The sequence below is a fragment of the Rhinatrema bivittatum genome, chromosome 8, assembly GCF_901001135.1.
Source record: "Rhinatrema bivittatum chromosome 8, aRhiBiv1.1, whole genome shotgun sequence".
Lineage (NCBI taxonomy): Eukaryota > Metazoa > Chordata > Amphibia > Gymnophiona > Rhinatrematidae > Rhinatrema > Rhinatrema bivittatum.
The window spans coordinates 249,547,233-249,568,876 of NC_042622.1; the positions used below are offsets into that span (position 1 = coordinate 249,547,233).

Consider the following 21,644-nt stretch of genomic DNA (forward strand, 5'->3'; position numbering starts at 1 on the left):
AAAGGATTTGAGGCCGGGAAGCATGAGGTGAGGGCAGCCTATGATGTCTTTGAGACGGCAGCAAGGGTCTCAGTGGCAGGCTTAAGTGCCCGGTGCTGGGCCTGGCTAAAAGCCTCTGACCTTCATCCGGAGGTCCAAGACAAACTGGCTGATCTCCCCTGTACAGGAGAGAACCTGTTTGGGGACAAAATCAGGGACACAATAGCCCAGCTTAAGGATCACCATGAGACCCTGCGTCAGCTGTCTACCACCTCCGACCCCTCCTTGGCGACCTGCAGGGTGCCACGTAGGGATTCCAGAAAGAAATTTTACAGGCAACGGAAAGAGTACCCTCTGGCCTTATGTGCTTGGTCTACCCAAAAGTGCCACCCTCGCCAACAAGGGGTACCTCGTGCTAAACCAGCCCTTCAACCTAGCCCTACAGCTGTTTTTTGACTGGCACAGAGAGCAGCAGCCTATCCCCAATGCCCACATCCAACCCACTGGTGGGGGGCCGACTCTGCCTATTCGCAAAAAGCTTATGCCCCATCACCACCAACTGATGGGTATTATCCATCATAGCATGGGATTACTGCCTGAACCTGCTCGATATTCCCCCATATTCTCCAGCTTGGAGAGTCGTGGAACATGCAACAACCCTCGCGTTAGAACTCTTGGCCCTGCTGTGGACCAAAGCTGTAGAACCGGTGGCCTGGGCCCAGCATGGCTGGTGGTTCTATTCCAGGTATTTTCTCATACCAAAGAGAACAGGCGGCCTCCGTCACATCCTCGACCTCCGGGCCTTAATCAAGTTCCTCCGGAGAGAGCGGTTCAAAATGGTATTCTTGGGTACTTTACTCACGCTTCTGCAGCAAGGGGACTGGCTCTGCTCTCTCGATCGACAGATGCCTACGCAACCATCGCCATCTTTCTGCTTCATGGGAAATATCTGCACGTTGTTGTGGGCTAGCGGCATTTCCAGTAGGGATGTGAATCGTGTCCTCGATCGTCTTAACGATCGATTTCGGCTGGGAGGGGGAGGGAATCGTATTGTTGCCGTTTGGGGGGGTAAAATATCGTGAAAAAATCGTGAAAAATCGCAAAACCGGCACATTAAAACCCCCTAAAACCCACCCCCGACCCTTTAAATTAAATCCCCCACCCTCCCGAACCCCCCCCAAATGAGTTAAATAACCTGCGGGTCCAGCGGCGGTCCGGAACGGGCTCCTGCTCCTGAATCTTGTTGTCTTCAGCCGGCGCCATTTTCCAAAATGGCGCCGAAAAATGGCGGCGGCCATAGACGAACACGATTGGACGGCAGGAGGTCCTTCCGGACCCCCGCTGGACTTTTGGCAAGTCTCGTGGGGGTCAGGAGGCCCCCCACAAGCTGGCCAAAAGTTCCTGGAGGTCCAGCGGGGGTCAGGGAGCGATTTCCCGCCGCGAATCGTTTTCGTACGGAAAATGGCGCCGGCAGGAGATCGACTGCAGGAGGTTGTTCAGCGAGGCGCCGGAACCCTCGCTGAACGACCTCCTGCAGTCGATTGGTTTTAGTGTGCCGGCTCACGATTCTAACGATTTATAACGATAAATCGTTAGAATCTCTATTGTATTGTGTTCCATAATGGTTTAAGACGATATTAAAATTATCGGACGATAATTTTAATCGTCCTAAAACGATTCACATCCCTAATTTCCAGTACAGGGTTCTTCCCTTTGGGCTAGCCTCAGCACCCTGGATCTTCATGAAGTGCCTGGCAGTGGTGGGAGCACATTTGTGCCAGAAGGGGGTGCATGTGTTCCCATATCTGGATGATTGGTTCATCAGGAGTTCTTTGAGGGAAGGAGCCCTTCCGTCCCTGAATGTGATGGTGGGGCTGCTCCAATTGCTGGGGTTCCTTGTCTATTTCCAAAATTCCCAGCTGACACCATCCCAGCATCTCAGTTTCATTGGGGCAAATCTGGACACCATGGTGGCCAAGGCGTTTCTTCCCAGCAAATGCATAGCCACCCTGGCGGGCTTAGCTAGGTCCATCTGCCACTGGCAGACAGCCCCGGCCTACCTGCTCCTGAAGTTGCTGGGTCACATGGTATCGTCTGTACACATCACCCACAATGGCCCATCTGGCCATGATGGTTTTGCAGTGGACTCTGCGGTCGCAGTGGCACCAAGCCTCTCAAGAACTCTCTGTACTGGTCCAGATAACCGAACCGCTTCAGCTCTCCCTCACCTGGGGGTGCAGGAATCCAAGCTGAGCAAAGGGCTTCCTTTTCAGCACCCAGCGGCTCAGGTGAGCCTGACCACAGATGCCTCCAACCTAGGTTGGAGAGCCCACATCAACAGACTCCACACACAAGGGGTGTGGTCGGAGGCCGAGGCGAGATGCCAAATAAATTTCCTGGAACTCTGAGCGATGTGGTATGCATTCTATGCATTCCAGGACTACCTGTCCAACAGGGTCATCTTGATCAAGACAGACAACCAAGTGGCCATGTGGTACATGAACAAACAGCAGGGCACAGGCTCTTATCTCCTCTGCCATGAGGCAGCACAGATCTGGTCCTGGGCCCTGTCATGTTCCATTCTACTGCATGTGATCTACCTGGCAGTGATGTAGAATGAGGTGGCGGACCATCTCAGTTGCACATTCCACCCCGAGAGGTCCCTGAACCCCTCTGAGGCAGACAAGCTTTTCCGCCAGTGGGGTCAACTGGATGTGGATCTTTTTGTGTATATGCAGAACCTCAAGGTGGACCGCTTCTGTTCCCTGCGCAGAGAGGGAAAGGGTCCAGCTGTGGATGCCTTCGCCCTCTCCTGGAGTGTGGATCTCCTATATGCATACCTGATTCCACTCATAAGCAAGACTCTTGTGAAACTACAACAGGATAGAGGCTCCTTGATCCTTAGCCCTGCATTGGCTGTGACAGATCTGGTATCCAATCCTCTGTGACCTGTTGGTCCAGGAGCCCACCTCCCCTGACCTCATCAGACAGGATCAGGGCAGGCTGTGCCACCTGAACTGCCGGTCGTTGGCCCTCACTGCCTGGCTATTGAAAGGCTAGTGCTGCAGTCCCTTGACCTTTCGGACAATGTCTCGAAAGTCCTGGTAGCTTCATGTAAGCCTTCCACTCATAAATCTTACCAAGCAAAGTGGAAGAGGTTTTTGTCCTGGTGTGCGGATCAGGGTCTTGACCCTTTCACTTGCCCAACACCTAGGCTTTTGGACTACCTCTGGCACCTCTGAGCCTGGACTACAGACTACCAGAATCTGGGTACCCGTGAGTGCTATCACTGCCTACCACTGTGGAGTGGGCGATACTCCAATCATGGTGCAGCCTTCCACTCATAAATCTTACCAAGCAAAGTGGAAGAGGTTTTTGTCCTGGTGTGCGGATCAGGGTCTTGACCCTTTCACTTGCCCAACACCTAGGCTTTTGGACTACCTCTGAGCCTGGACTACAGACCACCAGAATCTGGGTACCCGTGAGTGCTATCACTGCCTACCACTGTGGAGTGGGCGATACTCCAATCATGGTACAGCCCTTAGTGGGTTGCTTCATGAGAGGCTTACTTCAACCAAAGCCTCCACTACATCCTCCTGTTGTGGCCTGGGACCTCAACATAGTGCTGGCATGGTTCATGTATCCTCTGTTTGAGCCCCTGCATGTTGAAGCACCTCCCCTGGAAGGTCATCTTCTTAGGGGTTGTTACTTCTGCTTGCAAAGTCAGTGCACTACAGGGCCTAGTGACCTATCCTCCTTACATGAGGTTCTTCCATGACAGGGTGGTCCTGTGCACTCAGCCTAAGTTCCTGCCTAAGGTGGTAACTGATTTTCACCTAAATCAGTCCACTGTGTTGCCCACCTCCCCCCAAGGCCACACTCCCATCCAGGTGAGTGGGCTCTGCACACCTTGGACTGCAAGAGTGCTCCTGCTTTTTGTTTAGAGTGCACCACAGCCCACCCAACTCTTTGACAAAAATAGACTGAGTTAAAGTGGGCAAGCACACTCTACAATTGGTTGGCAGACTGTATCACTTTCTGTTATGAGCAAGTGGGCCTTCTGCTTGGAAGCTGAGTAAAAGCACAGTCAGGGCCAAGGCAGCCTCAGTAGCACACTTCCAGAGAGTCCCTATTGCTGAAATCTGTAAGGCCGCAACGTGGCGTTCCCATCACACCACCATCCATCCATTACTGTCTGGACAAGGATGGTTGACAAGACACTGCTTTTGGCCAGTCTGTCTTCTGCAACCTGTTCCCAATATGAGAACCCAACTCTCCCTAGCTAGGGCCCAGTATGAGCTTCAGTCTGCCCCACTGTATGTTAGCCCAGTGCATTCCAGGGGCAGCCTGCAGCTTGGCATTCACTCATCTGTGATGACTACAATCCTGCTTGTCCTGGGAGAAAGCAGAGTTACTTACCTGTAACAGGGAAAGGAGGTGATATTTTTTTGTGGATTATAAGCTGGTTAAAAGCAGGGCTGGTGGAAGCACCAGGCAAGCTAGGCCTGTGCCTAGGGTGCTGCCACCACTTCAGGCAGCAGAATTTTGAAAGGGCAAAAAGTGCCCCTTCAATTCTGCACCCCACCCTGTCATGCCACCCTCCTGACACCCCCCTGGTAGTACAGCGGAGGGCCCAGGAGCGATCTGCCACTCCCGGCACCTTGGCTGCCAATAACCAAAATGGTGCTGGTGGCCTTTAGCCCCTACCATGTGACAGGGGCCAACCAATGACACCAGTTGCCCCTGTCACATGGTAGGGGCTGAAGGGCACCAGCACCATTTTAGTTACTAGCAGCTGACAGCCCAGGAGCACCAGATTGCTCCTGGGCCCCACCAGGTGATTTTATGAGTTTTGCAGGGGTTTGGGAGTGGCAGTATGTGGTCCTCACCCCTAAAGTTGGGGGGCTGTGACTGGGGCAAGGCTGAAGGTACCTAATCCCCTTGCACCAGCCCTAGTTAAAAGACAGGAAAACAGTAAGATTAAATGGTCAGTTTCACAGTGGAAAAAGGTAAAGAGTGGAGTGCCACAGGGATCTGTACTTTAATATATTTATAAATGATCTGGAAAGGGGTATGGCCAGTGAGGTGATCAAGTTTGGAGATAATAGAATTATGCAGAGTAGTTCAATCTGTGAAATTGTAGGAGGACCTTGCAAGACTAGAAGATTGGACTTACAAATGGCAGATGAAATTTAATGTGGACAAGTGCAAAGTGATGCATATAGGGAAAAATAACCTATGCTATAGTTACACAGTTAAGTTCTATCTTAAGGGTTACCACCTAGGAAGATATCTAGATGTTCTAGTGGATAATACATTGACATCAGCTGAGTGTCTTGTGGTGATCAAAAAGTAAACAATGTTACTCATCAGGAAGGGAACTGCAACTGAAATGGATATAATGCCTATCACTCTATTGTGAGATCACATTGAATACTGTATGCAATTCTGGTTGCTGTATCTCAAAAGATAGTTGCACTGGAGAACATGCAGAGAAGGGTGACCAAAATAAGTGGCATTGAACAGCTACCCTTGGAGGTTAGGGCTGTTTGGTTTGGAGAAGAGATGGGGAGAGAATATGAGATCTACAAAATCATGCAAGGACTTTATCACATAATTGTTATTTACTCAGTAGGGGGCCAGTAGCTTGTTTAAGACTGTTTTTCTGTATTAGGGACCACCACATTTCCAATCTGTGCTTTGTTAGGTTAAGGTATCTTAAGTATCATGGTAGATGAGACTAAAGATCAAGAATTGCCACCGTCAGACCAAGGGTTCATCAAGTCCAGCATCCTATTTCCAGTGGCCAAGCCAAGTAGCAAGTACCCCATACACTAGTAGTGTATGGATTTTTGTCTAGGACCATAGCCAAACCTTTTAAGCCAGGCTACATTAACTGCTGTAACCAAAAGTCCTGACATTCCACATCCTTAAGACTTACCCATGAGTACAGAAAAGGAAGAACAGTGTTGAGATCGTAAAGCAGCAGCTGTAGAGGGGGGGAACCCCTGAGTGCATGTCCCATTATTTTATTTAAAAAAAAACAAACAACTTTATACTGATGTTCATAGACATCCTGCTGATAAGTAAGGTAAGCTAGAAAGGGCATCTTCAGGCAGACTCCAAGATGGACAATGAACCACTACCAAAGGAATCTGGCCAGCACAAGCAAGGATGTAGTGAAAAATCTTGCATGTATAGACTGAAAAATGCCAAATACAAGCTGTTTTGATGTTAACTAGATCATATAGAAGCAGTCTCATTCTTTTATGTGGAAGTCAGGTCACTACCTTTTAGTGAACTCCTGAGTGCTCTTCCAGTTTAAGAGTACCACCATCTGCCTGGAATGTTGTCTGTGTTTCATGTATGTTTAACACAAGGGAAGGGTCCAGAAATTGGGATTTAAAGGAAAGGACATGTGTTTGTGTTCTCAATGAACTTATCACCCTGTATGATGTACATACCAGCTGCTGTATGGTACATGCATTCCAGCTACTTCCCATGAACAAACTACACAGATAATTTCAAACTAATCACCACAGGGTGACAAGGGAAAGCAGGTGAGTGAGGTAGCTGGTATGACTCTGCAAGTAGATGCCCTACCTGCAATTTGTACTGGAGGATACAAGGCAAGTAGTTACTTATTCTGAATTGGGCCTATTGTTTGACCCTTTAGAAGTTGTCTACATAGAGGTAGGCTTGATCTGCAGTGAGACCTCTGCCTGCAGTTGCAAGTCAGGTGCTAGCTGCTACATACCTGAAAGTTCTAGCTAAAGCCTTTAGTACTGTAATTCAGCCTTACACTGGACCTTTGATTTTAGATACTCCAGCTAATGACATGAGCATTAGCTTGGTAACAGCTCACAGCAGTATACTACAACAAGTTCAATGCAATAAAGTTTTATTTTGGTTTTAGGAGTACAAGTTATGGCACAGTACAAAATCTATTAGGCTAAGAATCTGATACATATATTCAGAAGGCAGCTTGGCAATTGTATGTTTTGATACCCTGGAAAGGCAGGTTTGGCTTCTCCTATGAAGAAGTTTAGCTTAGACCCCCCCCCCCCCCAATCAATAGGACATTTCTTCCAAGAAATGTATCACTTCAGTAGATTCTGCCTGGATAGATGGCTAAGTTTTATTCTGACATCTCAAAGCCACCCTGAATAGAAGATGAGTGAGTAGCTGCTAATAGAGTAGAGCATCCCAAGTGTATAGATCCCTAATGAATTTAATCTGCCAACACTTATGCAAAACATGTATTAAAGTTATGCAGTTAGAATGTCAGAGGCAAGTGCAGATACTAGAAAATTGCACATTCTAGAGACTAGTGGGTAGAGGGCTTTGAAGTTCTAGCACCACATTAGTGCACTTGAACCCTGGAGGCAAGGTGTGTTTGGCAAGTAATTTAAAGTAAAGTTGGCTTTGTTCTCTGGAGCTGGTTAGATTTTGGAAGTACTGAAAAACAGGACATGCAGCTAAGACTGCCTGCAGGCACTCCCACCAGCTCTGATTAATGTAGGATTAAGTAGTATTCATTGTGAAAAATCAACTGAAATGTTGGACCTTTGGGTGTCCCCTGATACAGTTACTGAATCTCCTCCATCTCCTGCTCTTCTGGATGCTCCACAAGTTGAGGAGCAAAGGGCCCCACCAGCCAAGTAAGGGGAGTGTTTGTCACCAAGTAGTTGACTAATTCATCCATGTGTTCCCAGGCCTTGTTCACTTGCTCTCTGCTCTGGGCCAAGACACTGCTGGACAGATCCTGGAAGGAGTGAGCTGTGGAGAAGGAGTAGTGGAGCTCCTCTGTATTCTGGCGCAGCTGCTGGACTTTCTCCTGGATGTTAGATGGAAGGCCCTGCATACTGGATACAAGGGTCTGGCAGGTGGTCTGGAGTTGCTGTGTCAGAGAACGTGTCATAGCCAGAGCACGAGACTCAATGTGCTGTAAGGAAAGTTAAAGAAAGCTTTAAGCCAGTAATCCTGTTGCTTTTTAGGGTCGCTTCACCTCTTCACCAGCTGCTCAGTGCAACTAGCATCCTGAGCCATCCCATGTCCACCTGCAGTTGCTACTACCCCATGCAGCCTACAGTCCTGCCCCTTGACCATGTCTATGGCTGTGACTGAGGTTTTAAAAGCAGGTGCCAGCCCTAGGCACTATGTGCAGAAGGAGCATACCCCTTGGTGCTGCATCCACCACACTTCCAACAATTGACCTGAACAGAAGTGGAAGCCTCAAACACCCTCCCTTCTGTTAGCAACTGCTACAATTTGGCTCCTCAATATAACTGTGCTCCCCCCCCCCCCCCTTTTGCCTTTATAGTTAGCATTTTTCCCCATCCTCATCTACCTTGCCCTATTCTCAAATACTATCCTTCCAAATTCAGGAATCCACCCTTAACCCAAGATTCTTGCCAATCATGTTATCCCCTCACAGGTTCTGGGCCTCACAGCTTTCTCCCTCTTCCAATTCCCAATCCATCGTTAAGACTCCCATACTCTGACATCTGTACTATAACAGAAACCTGGTTCAAAGAAACAGACTTAGTCCTCTTAAACCAACTCACCATGCACATAACATCTTCTATACCAAGGCAAAAACAAAAAACTCCTGTCAGCTAAGAGATTGCTATGTTAGAGAGCAATATGAACACTGCACCCAGATTTGAAATAGGTCTCTTCAAATCTCCACAACTATAATTGTTGAGTCTACACCCCCCAGGTCTCCTTGAAAAAAAAAATTCCTCCCCTCATTGAATTTATAACATAGAAATAGAGACATTCCTGTGATCATGCTTGGGGATTTTTTTTTTTTTTTTTTTTAACTATATAGATGCCATCCCCTCACTTGTGGAGCCTTCCTAGCCTCCTTCAATGCCATGAGTTAAGCAAATTATCTGGCCCCACTCACAAAGCAGGTCATTCCCTAGATTTAACCTTTATAAACTCACATCCTGACACTCCCTCGGTCTGACCATTCACTCAAAAAAAAAAAAAAAAAAGAAACCAACCCCCCCCCCCACACAAACAGTACTACCATCATTTCAGAAAACCCTGCACCAAAGAGGACCTAATCAATTCCCTCACTAATGCCCTTGACAAACTTGAACCACTGAAACTGCACTCTTTTTGGAATAATCTCACTACCGCCATCCTAAGGAACTTAACCCTTCTTGCAACAAAGGAAAAAAAAAAACCAGACCTAAGTCTCAACGAAAAGAAATGGTGTAAAGATCCCACCCAGCTGGCAATACACAAATCCTCCTTGCACTTCTACCAAGAGACTCCTTAAAACCAAAGGAGACTATGCCCTTAGAATCCACAACCTGCAATTCAACACCAAAGCACTATTTGCATGACTTTCTGATCTAACAAACTTCCACCCCACCTATATCAGACAAAGACTCCAAATCAAAAATGTGATGACCTTTGCATATGAGCCCGCTTTTTCAACAAAATCACAGAACTGATACTATGTTTCCCACCAGCCACCTTGCACACCAAATTCTACCCAATAAACCCTCATAATACTATGAATGCTTTTGAGACCACCTCCATCATAGAGATAGAATCCCTTTTAAAGAAAGGGGTTTCCTTCAGGAGCGATGGGAGGAATATATCAAACTCAAGCCCAGGACTCTTTGGGAAGTGGGAAAAGCAGTGATGCGTGGGTACATCATAGCATATGTTGCCACTCAGAATAAGGCTAGAAACACCAATACTTAAACTTAAAGAGTTGAAAGCTGCCCAACTGACATATGCAGGTGATGTCCAGAGTATTCATGAAATGTTACAAGCGCTCTTACATCAGAGCGTCCAAATCCTTGTGCTATTATCAGTTTCAGATGTATTATGGTAGAGCTAGTAAGCTATTAGCTAGTCTAGTACATGTGTGTGGCCCTAAATCTTTATCACCAGTATTAAGGACCACACTGGGGTGCACCATGTCACCACACAGGTGATAGTGGATCAATTTTATGAATACTACAGTTAAGTTATATGGTGATAAGCCACGTAATGAGATGAGGGAAGCATTTAATAATTTGCCTTGGCCTAAGTTTACTGCAGAACAGGCCATGTTAAATAAACCAATAGACAGATGTCCATGCGGGCGGTGATACATGGATTGAAGCCAGGCAAGGTGGTGGGGCCGGATGGATTAGGACTGGAATTCTACAAGATCCTAAAATTTCCCATGCTGCTGGTGTTGAGGCAGTATTATAATGGGTTGCTTCAGGGACCAACAGTTAGTCCCATGGAAAAATCAATCTATAGTTCTATTGCTGAAACAAGGCAAAGATTTGCAAGATGTTGGCTCTTATAGGCCTATTTCTCTTAACAGTGACCTGAAGATTCTTTCTGCTGTCTTTGCTGCTAGATTAGACTCCCTCTTGCCTTCTGTAATTCATGAAGACCACATGGGTTTTATTAAAGGGAGGCAGGGAGTAGAGAATGTGATGAGTTTGATTGGCCTGCTAAATTTTCAGCAGACAGAGGCGGTGGTTGAGCCTGGATGTGGAGAAGGCTTTAGATTCCCTTTCTTGGAATTTATTTTGGGCTCTACAGACTTATGGTAGCTCTGGTCCTTTTCTCACTTGGTTGCAGGCACTGTATTCTAATCCTAGTGCCCATCTCCTCATTAAATGGGGCCTTATCTACACCTTTTCCTATTCAATGTAGGGTAGGACAGGGGTGCCCCCCCCTCGCCTTTTGTTTTGTGTTAAGAGCCTCTGGCTACTACATTAAGGCTGGATGGGGAATTTGAGGGCCTATGACTGGGGAGACGACAGATGAAACTGGCAATCTGAAAGCTAGTATCCCAGTTATCAGTCATGTTACCTCTTTTCACAGTATAGCGGGCTTAGTTTTGCAAAGTTGGAGGCTCTGGCATTAAACCCTAATGTGCAGGAGATTTCACCTTTACTTGGGCCCACAAAATAAAATTGGGGGTTTGGATATCATGAGATCTTGCAGACTTTTATGAACTAAAGGTATCCAACACTATTGCAGCTTTAGCTGCCCAACTCCAGACATAGTGGACCCTGCCTCTTTCCCTATTTGGCAGATGTGCTTTGCTTAAAATGGTTCTACTGCTGAAGTTACTCTATAAGATGCACATGTTGCCTTGTTTGCTAACAGGCAGGGACGTCAATTGGTTACAAGCAGTTTTCCAAAAGTTTGTGTGGGCTGGAAAGAGGGCTTGGCATACTCTTGGGGGAGGGGGGGTCTAGGTCTGCCAGATAGTAGACTAATGCAGCCCATCAGCTACTTGATCGCTATACTTACTGTGAAGATGGCTAGTCAGTATGGTTTCTCCGTGGTCCCCATTATACCTTATGCAAGCTAGTAATACTGTGTATTGGTCTTTACAAATACTGTGTAGTTTGGTTCACTCCTGCCGCCAGGCACGGCGATGGATCCAGGCACAGGGAGGCTTGACTGGACTCCTCTTAATGCCGTTGCTGGGTAACTGGGATTTTCCCCCAGGGCGTGAACATTATGCTATTTGACAATTGGCTACAAAAAGGACTCCCGTTTACTTATCAATTCTATTCTGAGGACACACCACTAGTGCAAGATTTTGCATTGTTGGCCATAGATTATGAGTTGCCAGCTAAGCAATTTTCTGCATATTTACAAATGTGTCATTTGCAAAGTTTCAAGTGGACAGACAACCAGTACAGACAGGAACGCCTATTCACTCAGTGTTTGATGCGGCCTTAAAGCAAAATTCAAAGGATGGTGCGAGGTGGGTAGGCAATATCATTTGCCTCAGTATCTCATATCTAGCACAATATTGGACTGAAATGGGGTGACTGATGTTGCCTCATCCTACTTGCTTTCATGTTTCAAAAATATGCAAAAAAGGTTTGCTGGATTTATCTCCAGGAACTACAATTTAAAATTTTACATCATTTGTGATGACATGCATAGTTATCAAATGGGGATGCTTGCATCGCCCACGGAATTAAGAAAAACAGTGACCTAACCATCTTAAGTAACTATAGACCTGTTTCAAACTTGCCCATGATTGCAAAATAGAAAAAGCAGTACAAAAGCAACTAGCAGAACATCTAGACAACATACTCTTCCCATCACAACATGGTTTCAGAAAACACTATAGCACTGAAATGTTACTAATCTCTAACAGATACTTTACTTCATGGATTTGACAGTGGAAAACACTACATCATGACACTGCTAGATCTGTCAGCAGCATTTGACATGGTAAACTATGACATACTATTGAAAAGACTGGAAGAAATAGGATTACAAACAAAACAATTGAATGGTTCAAATCCTATCTTAACAATAGATCTTATCAGGTTCAGATAAACTCAATATCAGACAAAATCACACTAGTGACAGGAGTCCCCCAGGGTTCAGCACTCTCAGCAACTCTTTAACATTTACATGCTCCCCTCTGCCACCTACTGGCTGGGCTAGGTATCACTACATATATGCCGATGACATTCAATTGATTCTACCGGTTGAAGAATCAATTGAAAAAACACTAAACTTTGCAATGTTATACCTAGACATAATTAAACTATTAAACCAAATGGAACTAGTAATTAACATTGAAAAAACAGAATTTACACATCTTGAATGAACATTGAAAGTTCAAAATCCCATTAGACTTAAAAATGACAAATCAATAGAATTAACTGATAAAGCTAGAAACTTAGGAATTATAGACACGGAACTGAGCCTTAAGCAACACATCAATAAAAGCAAGAGAAGGCTATGCCAAACTAATGGTCCTTAGAAGACTAAAACCCTTATTAAATCAGGAACACTTTTGTACAGTACTACAAGCATTAATATTTGCCAGCACGGACTACTATAATTCACTTTTCCTAGGATTACCATACACCAGACTACTGCAAATACTACAAAACTCTGCTGCCAGAATACTTACTGGTAAAGGCAGAAGAGATCACCCAACCACTTGCAGATTTACACTGGCTCCCAATAGAACAGAGTTCTATTTAACACATTATGCACAGTTCATAAGCTAATAAATGACAAATTCTGACTGGCTAAACACTGCATTACGATTACATGTCCCTCAAAGAAATCTCAGATCAGCCAATAAAGCTCTAACCATACCCTCAGTCAAAACAGCAAAATTGACCCAAGTTAGAGAGCACTATCTTTGGCAGGACCATTACTATGGAACACATTACCACTGAAATTAGACTAATGAAAGAATTAAAACTCTTCAAAAAAGCTAAAAACATGGCTCTTCAAAAAAGCATTTCACAATGAGGTAGCGGAATAACACACAAAGCAGAAAGTCACCATGAAAAAGCAGGACTGCTTATTTGTTATCTCCTCACAATTAAGTATTAAATGAGACAGTTAATCATAAATGGTAACTACACCCATTCCCCAATTAGAGTATATTATTGAACTATGTAACTGTATAATGGCACCCCATGGATAATTTAGAAACCACATTTGTGCCTAACTGTAAACCGTTGTGATGATGCACTAAACGACAGTATAGAAAAGCTTTAAATAAGCAAATGTAATCAAGGCAGAGGAACTTTGGTCTACTGGTTATTTAAGTGCCCACAGTTGGCAGGGTTTTGGAATGAAGTATTGGCTGTTTTTGCTCAAAGTACACATTCAACCATTGGCAGGAGTGGTAAGCTTCTTCTGTTGGGCCTGTGGGGTGCTGTACCAGTCTATCAGGTCTCTTTGGACAGGTTTGGGCATACTGCTATATTATTGGCTTATTGCATGGTCCTGGCAGACTGGATACAACTGAATATACTCCCTACCATAGAGGCATAGTACTATTGACTTGCATCCTCTATGCAAATGGAGAGATTAGCCTCACTGCAGGGCTTATGGCTGCTGGACCCGGACTACAGACAGACAATGCTGGGCTGTTTCACCTTAATTCTGCTGGAAATTCAAACTCATCTGCTTTCAATGGGATATTCATGGAAGTGATTAAACTATGCCAGTTTATAGTTATAGAATCCTTGTAAATGGGTCAAATTGGCTGGGCTATACTGTACTGCTTTATCTGATTTTCCTCTGAAGGAGTATGTCTTACCAGTCCTATGTGATACTCTCCTAGGGATTTGGGGAAGGGGATTGGATGAGTGCATGTATGGGATGAATGGGGTGAGTGAGATGTGTGACTGATTTAGCAGATTCTCTGGTGGTCAGCATCTGCTGGAATGTGAAAAAGTGGGGCAGTGTGCCTGGCAACAGGTGGAAGTATGATATGACACTATTGTGGGATATCTGACACTTGTTTTGATGGTTGTACTGTCTTTACTCTTCAATAAAGATTAGAAAAAACAGAAAAATGAAACCCTCACTGCACCCATCTGATACCATCCCAACTAAATCCCTCATGTCCATCCCTAACTTGATAGCCCAACCCCTAGAAATGTTCATGATTAACAAGCCATAGTCAAACCCATACTAAAGAAACTGAATTGATCCAAATGACCTTGCCAACTTTTTGGCCAATTTCTAGTTTATGCTTCCTAGCAAAAATCCTCAAAAAAAAAGTAGTAAACCTCCAACTGACCACTTAGATATAATCTATTCCCTCCCAATTTGGTTTCTGCAAATGTTTCAGTACTGAAACATCTTATTCACAGACACTCTCAAAAGGTTTAGACAAGGGCCATTCTTGCATTACTAGATCTATATTTCATCTGCTTTTGACACCATAAGCCACAGCACCCTATTAGACAGTCTTACTGAAGTTGGCATCTCAGGAACCCCCTTTAGCTGGTTTGAACTGTACCTAGATAGACTCTGCAAGGTCAGAATAGGTAATGAATCCAAAGCTATCAACCTAACTAGAGGCATTCCACAAGGCTGCCCTCTTGCCAACTCCTCTCTGATCTAGGTCTCACTTCATTTATGTGGATGAAGTCCAAATCTTTATCCCTATTAAGGACTCTTTATCCAAATCCCTCAAAACCTGGGAAAACCCCTCTATCTCCTTGCTTACCTCAACCTTGCACTTAATACTTCCAAAATGGAGCTTCTCCCCCACCATAACCCTCTTGACATTAACTCCTGCCCCCTGCAATATCCTTCTCAAACATGTGAAACCTAGGTGTCATTGATGACCAACTAAACCTAAAATTCATCAGCTCCATTATGAAAGAATGGCATTATAAATTCCATATTCTAAAGAAACTAAGACCCTCCTCCCCTTAGACTTCCCACTGTCCTTCAGGCCACTATTTTCTCCAAAATGGATTGTAATGCCTTACTTCTAGGCCTCCAAAGCCACCATTAAACCCCTACAAATGATTCAAAATTCTGCTGCCAGATCCCTCACGAACACTTGCAAAAGAGACCATATCACCCCCATCCTCAGATCTCCACTGGCTCCCAATCTCATTCTAAATTCTCTACAAGATGCTCACAATCATACATAAAACCCTACATAACTAACACATGCACTGGCTAACTCCCTTCACTTCCACACCTCTACAGACCCACCAGATCTTCTTACAAGGGAACCCTACACACCCTCTCTCCTAGTCTCACTCATCTGATTGCAACAAAAGAATGTGCACTATTGCAGGACCATCCATTTGGAACTATGCCCCCCTGACCTGTTCCAAGAACACTGTACCCATTAACAAAAAACTGAAAACTTGACTCAAGCAGGCCTTTGCATAATTCCCCCCACATTATATTAAGTAATGCTACTGTATATTACCTCTCCACATGCCTTTATATCCTCATTGTTATACTAGTTCAGTTCTAATTTCATATGTTGCTGTTAGCACTGTTCTATGTAAATCTTGTTTGAGTTGTTCCATGTAAACTGATGTGATATGCAAATTGTTGGTATAAAAAAAGCTTTAAATAAAAATAAAGTGTAGCCATACTGTGAATGGCTACCTGGCCTTTTTGCATTATATTTGATCAGTTAAAGTCTGCCCAGGAAGTATATTTCATGCACAAGCCCAGCCTGTATTTCAGAATGGTACATGGTTTAGACTGAGCCAGACTAGCCTGTAAGTTTGAAATTACTAGTCAAGGCCTCAAATCACATTTCTGCCATTCCCCAGTCATACAGGATTCTAATGTGCCTGAGGCACCAGTTACTCAGATTTGCAAGTCAGCATGCTGAAGTGTCATGAACACAAGCACATTTTACCAATAGGAAGAGCCTAACAAGGCTATGATTAACTGCCAGGGACTCAAGTCTTGGTAAAGTGGTGCATTAGTATACATCATTTGCCAATTAGGTTCTAGCAGCTGAAGCTTTTCTTGGTACAGGGTAGCTAAAGCCATGGATTAAAGACCTGTTTTATAACACAAGTATAGCTACTGTCAGCTACAGAAGAACAAGAATGTTTAGGATCCACCAGAAAGACCACTTTCCACCTCTCCTCCATGAGTGTTACCTCTGGCTCTGCAGGCCTATCAGCACTGGTCCCAGCAGCCTGTTTTTTGTTCCAGTCCAGCCATAGTTGATTCAGCTTCTCCTGGCCATCATGAATGCTTTGCTTGGCCATGTCAATCTGGAAAGAAGTCACAAGCCACAACTTGAGTGAATGGCTAAAGCTACTGAATAGACACTTGCCAGTAATGAGATTGTTCAATGCCATATGTAAGCTTTGGCCTTATCTAGCAAGCATACATGTATCCCACAGCAGATAGGGGCCCAATCTAATGGACTAGAAGCAAGCAGTTTGCAGAAGTGTGCATTTTAGTAGGCCATATCTATGCAAGTTATTGAAAAGCTTGGTTTGGTCCATTCCAGCCTCCTTTATGTAAGTGAGGTGTCTCATGCCTTGTCATTGGTAGAAGTACCAAAGATGCTCAGCTATGTTTTATGCATGAGCAGATGACCTAGAAGATTTAGTTTTTGTATTGTTAATTGGAATATGAATAAGGTTTGTAGTCAATACATCTGGGGTAGTTTTATAGAGGTGCCTTAAATTTTGGAAGGCAGCCAGTATTACAATGAGTCAAGACTTGTTCTTGAGGCATTTTGAGCATTACAAAGTTTGATCATATTTTTGTTCAAGACGAGCTTGGCTGCATTCCTGGCTTTAGTACAGAAATAGCTGTTAGGTACCTGGTGCAAGGATGGCAGAACTGACTTGCCACTGGCTATAGTGCCTGTTCAGAGGAAAGTAGAATCTCTAACCACCTACCTCCCCCATTCCCCAGAGAGCCTAATGTTCCAGGATTTGACCTGCAGCAATAAGTGATATCTCCTGTGCATAGTAAGCTGTAGAAGGGTGCAGAATGTTGCCACCATGCTAGTGTACTGTCAGACAAGACATTTAGAGCAAGCAGTGAAAGCATCTGGCAGAGAGATAGTAGGCCCCACAGGACAGTGCTTTAGAGGGACATAGAAGTGTATTCCTACCAGGTCGATGGTTTGATGAAGCTGTGAGAGTGCCTCTTGAGTACTCTGCCTGGCATGCCTCACCTTGCCCAGGGAGTGCTGGTATGCACGATTGCGCACTTTGGTTGACAGTGAGCCCAGACGCACAAAGTAACTCTGCTCACTTTTTTGCTGCTGCAGAGAAGCTCCCTCAAAGCCTTCCACAGATGAAGCCAGGAGAGCTGTAGGACATAGGAACCAAAGAACTAGTTAAAAGCTAGGCTACCTCATGTCAAATGAGAATCCAGATCTACCTTTAGATGACCAACAGAAATGGAGAAATTACTTACCTGATAATTTCATTTTCCTTAGTGTAGACAGATGGACTCAGGACCAATGGGTATAGTGTACTCCTGTTAGCAGTTGGAGACTGATCAGATTTCAATCTGATGTCAGCCCCTAGTACATATACCCCTGCAGGAAGTGCAGCTCTTCAGTATTCTCCTTGAAAAGCATTGGATATGTGTGTGACTGATTTATGAAGTTACTCAAGTTAACCAAATTAAAGTTAATCACTTTGTTAAATGTTCAAACTTGATCTGGTTGATTGACTATAGCTGGAGACTGCCACTGTACTCAACTGGAAAGTGTTGACACCTAGCAGGGTGGATGCCCTAGGTAAAATGAAAACATGGCTTACCCTTGAGTTATTTGAAAGACCATGCATAACAGCAGACAAGTGTGGGATGCAGAGTCCATCTGTCTACACTACAGAAAATGAAATTCAGGTAATTTCTCAATTTCCTAGCATGTAGCAGATGGATGCAGGACCAAGGGATGTATAAAAGCTATTCCTGAACCGGGTGGGAGGCTGCCTGTGGTCCACTTAGTATTGCCCTTGCAAATGCCGTGTCCTCCTGAGCCTGAACATCCAGATGGTAGAATCTAGAGAAAGTATGGTTGGAGGACCATGTAGCTGCCCTGCAGATCTTGGCTGGTGACAGCATTCTAGTTTCTGCCCAGGATACTACCTGGGCTCTGGTAGAATGAGTCTTGACCTGTAGAGGTGGTGAATTGCCATCTATGTAGGCTGCCTTGATCCAGTGGGCAATGGTTGCCCGTGAGGCTGCTTCCCCTTGTCTTTCTGCTGTGAAGGACAAAAAGGTGGTCTGTTCTTTGTATGGGTTCTGACATTTCCAGGTACCTGGTAGGAGTCTGCTGATGTTGAGGTGACGTAGACTATGGACTTCTTACAAATTCAAGCCTTCCGTCGTTTGTAGTGAGATGGTCTGTTTGAGGTGGAAGTGTGAGGCCACTTTGGGGAGGAAGGAGGGAATCGTGCATAGTTGGATGGACCCTGGGGAACGGCTCACGGCAGGACAGTGCTTGTAGTTCTGAGATGCGGTGGGCTGAACATGCTGCTAGCAATAACACAGTCTTTAGGGTTAACAGGTGGCGGGACAGGCCTCGGAGGGGTCTGAAGGTGGTTCCCTCTAGAAGTCCAAAACGAGATTGAGATTCCACAGAGGTACCGGCTCATGGTAACTTTATATGAGTGTGGCCTGATGTTGTGGTCTTCGCACCAGGCTTCAAATACTCTCCAGATCCTTATGTTAAGGATATGGAGAACGGTGTTGATTACCGCCCGAGTATCCGCTCTCAGGCGGGCCCTCAATGGCCAGACCGCAAGAGAGAACTGAGCTGGGTCTTCTTGGAGGATTGGATCTTGTTGTAGCAGGTCCCTGTGTGGGGGCAGGGGGTAGAGGGTTCCCTGCCAGCAGTCTTCTCATGTCTGCATACCAGGGTCTTCTTGGCCAATCTGTAGCCACCAAAAGAACTAGTCCTGTGTAGTTGTATCTTGTGAATGATTGCACCCAATAGGGGCCATGGCGGGAAGGTGTAAAGTAGAGTCCCTGGTAGCCAGGTCATTGATCCCTTGGGACTGTGGCTGAAGTATCTGGATACTTGGGTGTTTGATCTGCTTGCCAGAAGGTCCATGTCCAGTGTCCCCACAGATTCACTATCAATTGGAAGGCTATGGATGATAGCCTCCATTCTCCTGGGAATAGACTTTCCCTGCTGAGGAAATCTGCCGTGATGTCTCCCAGAGATGTGGACGGCGTAGATCTCCTGGAGGTTTGCTTCCACCCATGCCATCGGGGTGGGGGGGGCTATTTCTAGGGACACCTGTTGGCTCCTGGTTCCCCCCTGCTGGGGGATGTAGGCCACTGTCATGGTGTTGTCTGACAAATCTGACCGCTTTGTTTCAGAGTATGTGAGCAGACTGCAGACAGGCTAGTCTGACTGCCCGTGCTTCTAGGCAGTTGATGTTCCATCCTCCTCTTCTGCATTCCACTGCCCTTGGGTGGTTAACTCCTCACATCCTCATAGACTGGCATGTCTTGAGTAGGGTCCAGGGTGGGGAGAATAGCCTTGATCCTCTGCTCATGTGGCTGGCCTGCAGCCACAACTGTAGTTAGTCCGAACTCTGTCTGGGAGTGAGATATGTGGTGTAGTTCTGGGACCCTGGGCTCCACCGTGATAGGAGTGAGCATTGTAGGGGGCCTCATGCCCATGGCAGAGCTTCCAGGGTGGATGCCATCAGCCCAAGGACTTGCAGGTAATCCATGCTGTAGGATGAGGATTGTTCAACAAGGTTTGCAACCAGTTCCACAATTTTGATCTCCTTGTGGAGGGTCAGGCTGACCTTGTCCTCTTTGGTGTCGAATCAGACTCCTAGGTATTCCAGTGACTGTGAGGGCTATAGGGAGCTTTTGTTTGTGTTGACCACCCATCCTAGGCTCTCCAGTAGAGTTATGACTGCTGGTTGCTTTCCTCTGGTGACTTTGCCCTGATCAGCCAATTGTCCAGGTAAGGGTGAATGAGGATTTCTTCCTCAGTGTTGCCACCACCACTACTACCTTGGTGAACGTCTGGGGTGCTGTGGCTAACCCGAAGGGTAGTGCCCGGAACTGGTAGTGATGGTTCAGGACTTTGAAGTGTAGGTACTGCTGGTGATCCTGATTAGGATGTGTAGGTAGGCCTCCGAAAGATCCAGGGTTGTATCGCCCTTATTACGGATCGTAGGGTTTCCATGCGGAAGCGGGGAATCCTGAGGCGGTGGTTGACCGACTTGAGGTCCAGGATGGGCCTGAATGTTCCCTCTTTCTTGGGGACAAAATAAATGGAATATGCCCAGTACTTATTTCTTGCGGAGGCACTGGGGTTATGGCCTTGAGGGCCAGTAGCCTGGACAGTGTAGCTTCCACTGCTGCCCTCTTGGAGATGTCGTGGCAGGGGGACTCCACGAACTTGTCTGGAGAGATTCATAGAAAATGCAGGTAGTACCCCTTCCGAATGATGGCTAGGACCCACTTGTCTGACGTTCGACCCATCTGTGGTAGAATAGGGCTAGTCTGCCCCCTATGGCTTCTTCCTTTGGATGGGTTGGCTGAATCTCATTGTGGGGTGCAGCTGGGGCCTGTACCCGAGTTGGTTCCCCTCTTGTTGTGCTTGGTCCGAAAGGACTTGTTCCTGCCCATAGGGTGGGGGGCTTGATAGTTGCTCCTGTAAGGATTGAAGCACTGAACTTCTGCCCCTGGAGAAGGGTTGCTGGTTTTAGTCTTATCCTCTGGTAGGCACAGCAAATGGGACTCACCCCATTTGTTGGCCAGTTTCTCTAGTTTGCTGCCAAACAGGAGGGATCCTTTGAAGGGCATCCTCATGAGGCATGTTTTGGAAGATGTGACCAACCAGCTTTGGAGCCAGAGTTGCCTCCTGGCTGCCACCAGAGGACACTCCTCTGGCTGCGGTGTGCACTAGGTCGGAGGCAGCGTCCACAAGGAATGATACTGCTGGTTCCATGTCTTCTCCCGGGGTGTTGCTCCTGGTTTGTGATAAGCAGGCAGGTGTCACCACAGTGCAGCAGGCCACAATTTGTAGAGACATAGCAGCTATGTCAAATGACTGTTTGAGGATGGACTCTGTCGGTCATGTGCATCCTTGAGCACGGCTCCTCCCTCCACCGGGATGGTAGTACGCTTTGAGACTGTGTAGACCATGGCATCAACTCTTGGGCATGCAAGCAGATCTTTGGTTGCTGGGTACAGGGCTGCCAAAGCTAGTCCCCCCTTGAAAGTGGACTTGAGCATTCCATGTCAATCAGCTGTTGTGCTGCTTATAACAGAGGGAAATGGCAAGAAGTCTGTTGAAGACCCTCCAGCAGGGGGTTCGGTTTAGGTTCCCCTGAAGTACCTGGGCCCGGGATAGCGAGCTCTGTCAGGCATTGGTTGACTAGGTCTGGGAGCTCGTTTTGTGAAGCAGCATC

General features: G+C 46.0%; 1 protein-coding gene across 4 annotated transcripts in view; it reads right to left on the bottom strand.

Moving 5' to 3' along the window:
* Window positions 1-6,863: 6,863 nt before the first annotated feature.
* Window positions 6,864-21,644, bottom strand: part of LOC115098162 (perilipin-3-like) — a 74,191-nt gene continuing 59,410 nt past the window's right edge. For all 4 annotated transcript variants that reach the window (XM_029614539.1, XM_029614540.1, XM_029614541.1 and 1 more), the window contains exons 6-8: window positions 17,360-17,559; window positions 16,386-16,502; window positions 6,864-7,924 (exon numbers count right to left, since the gene is read on the bottom strand). In XM_029614539.1, coding sequence (XP_029470399.1) covers window positions 7,568-7,924; window positions 16,386-16,502; window positions 17,360-17,559 — 674 coding nt within the window. In that variant the 3' untranslated portion in view covers window positions 6,864-7,567. The remainder of the gene's footprint in view (window positions 7,925-16,385; window positions 16,503-17,359; window positions 17,560-21,644) is intronic.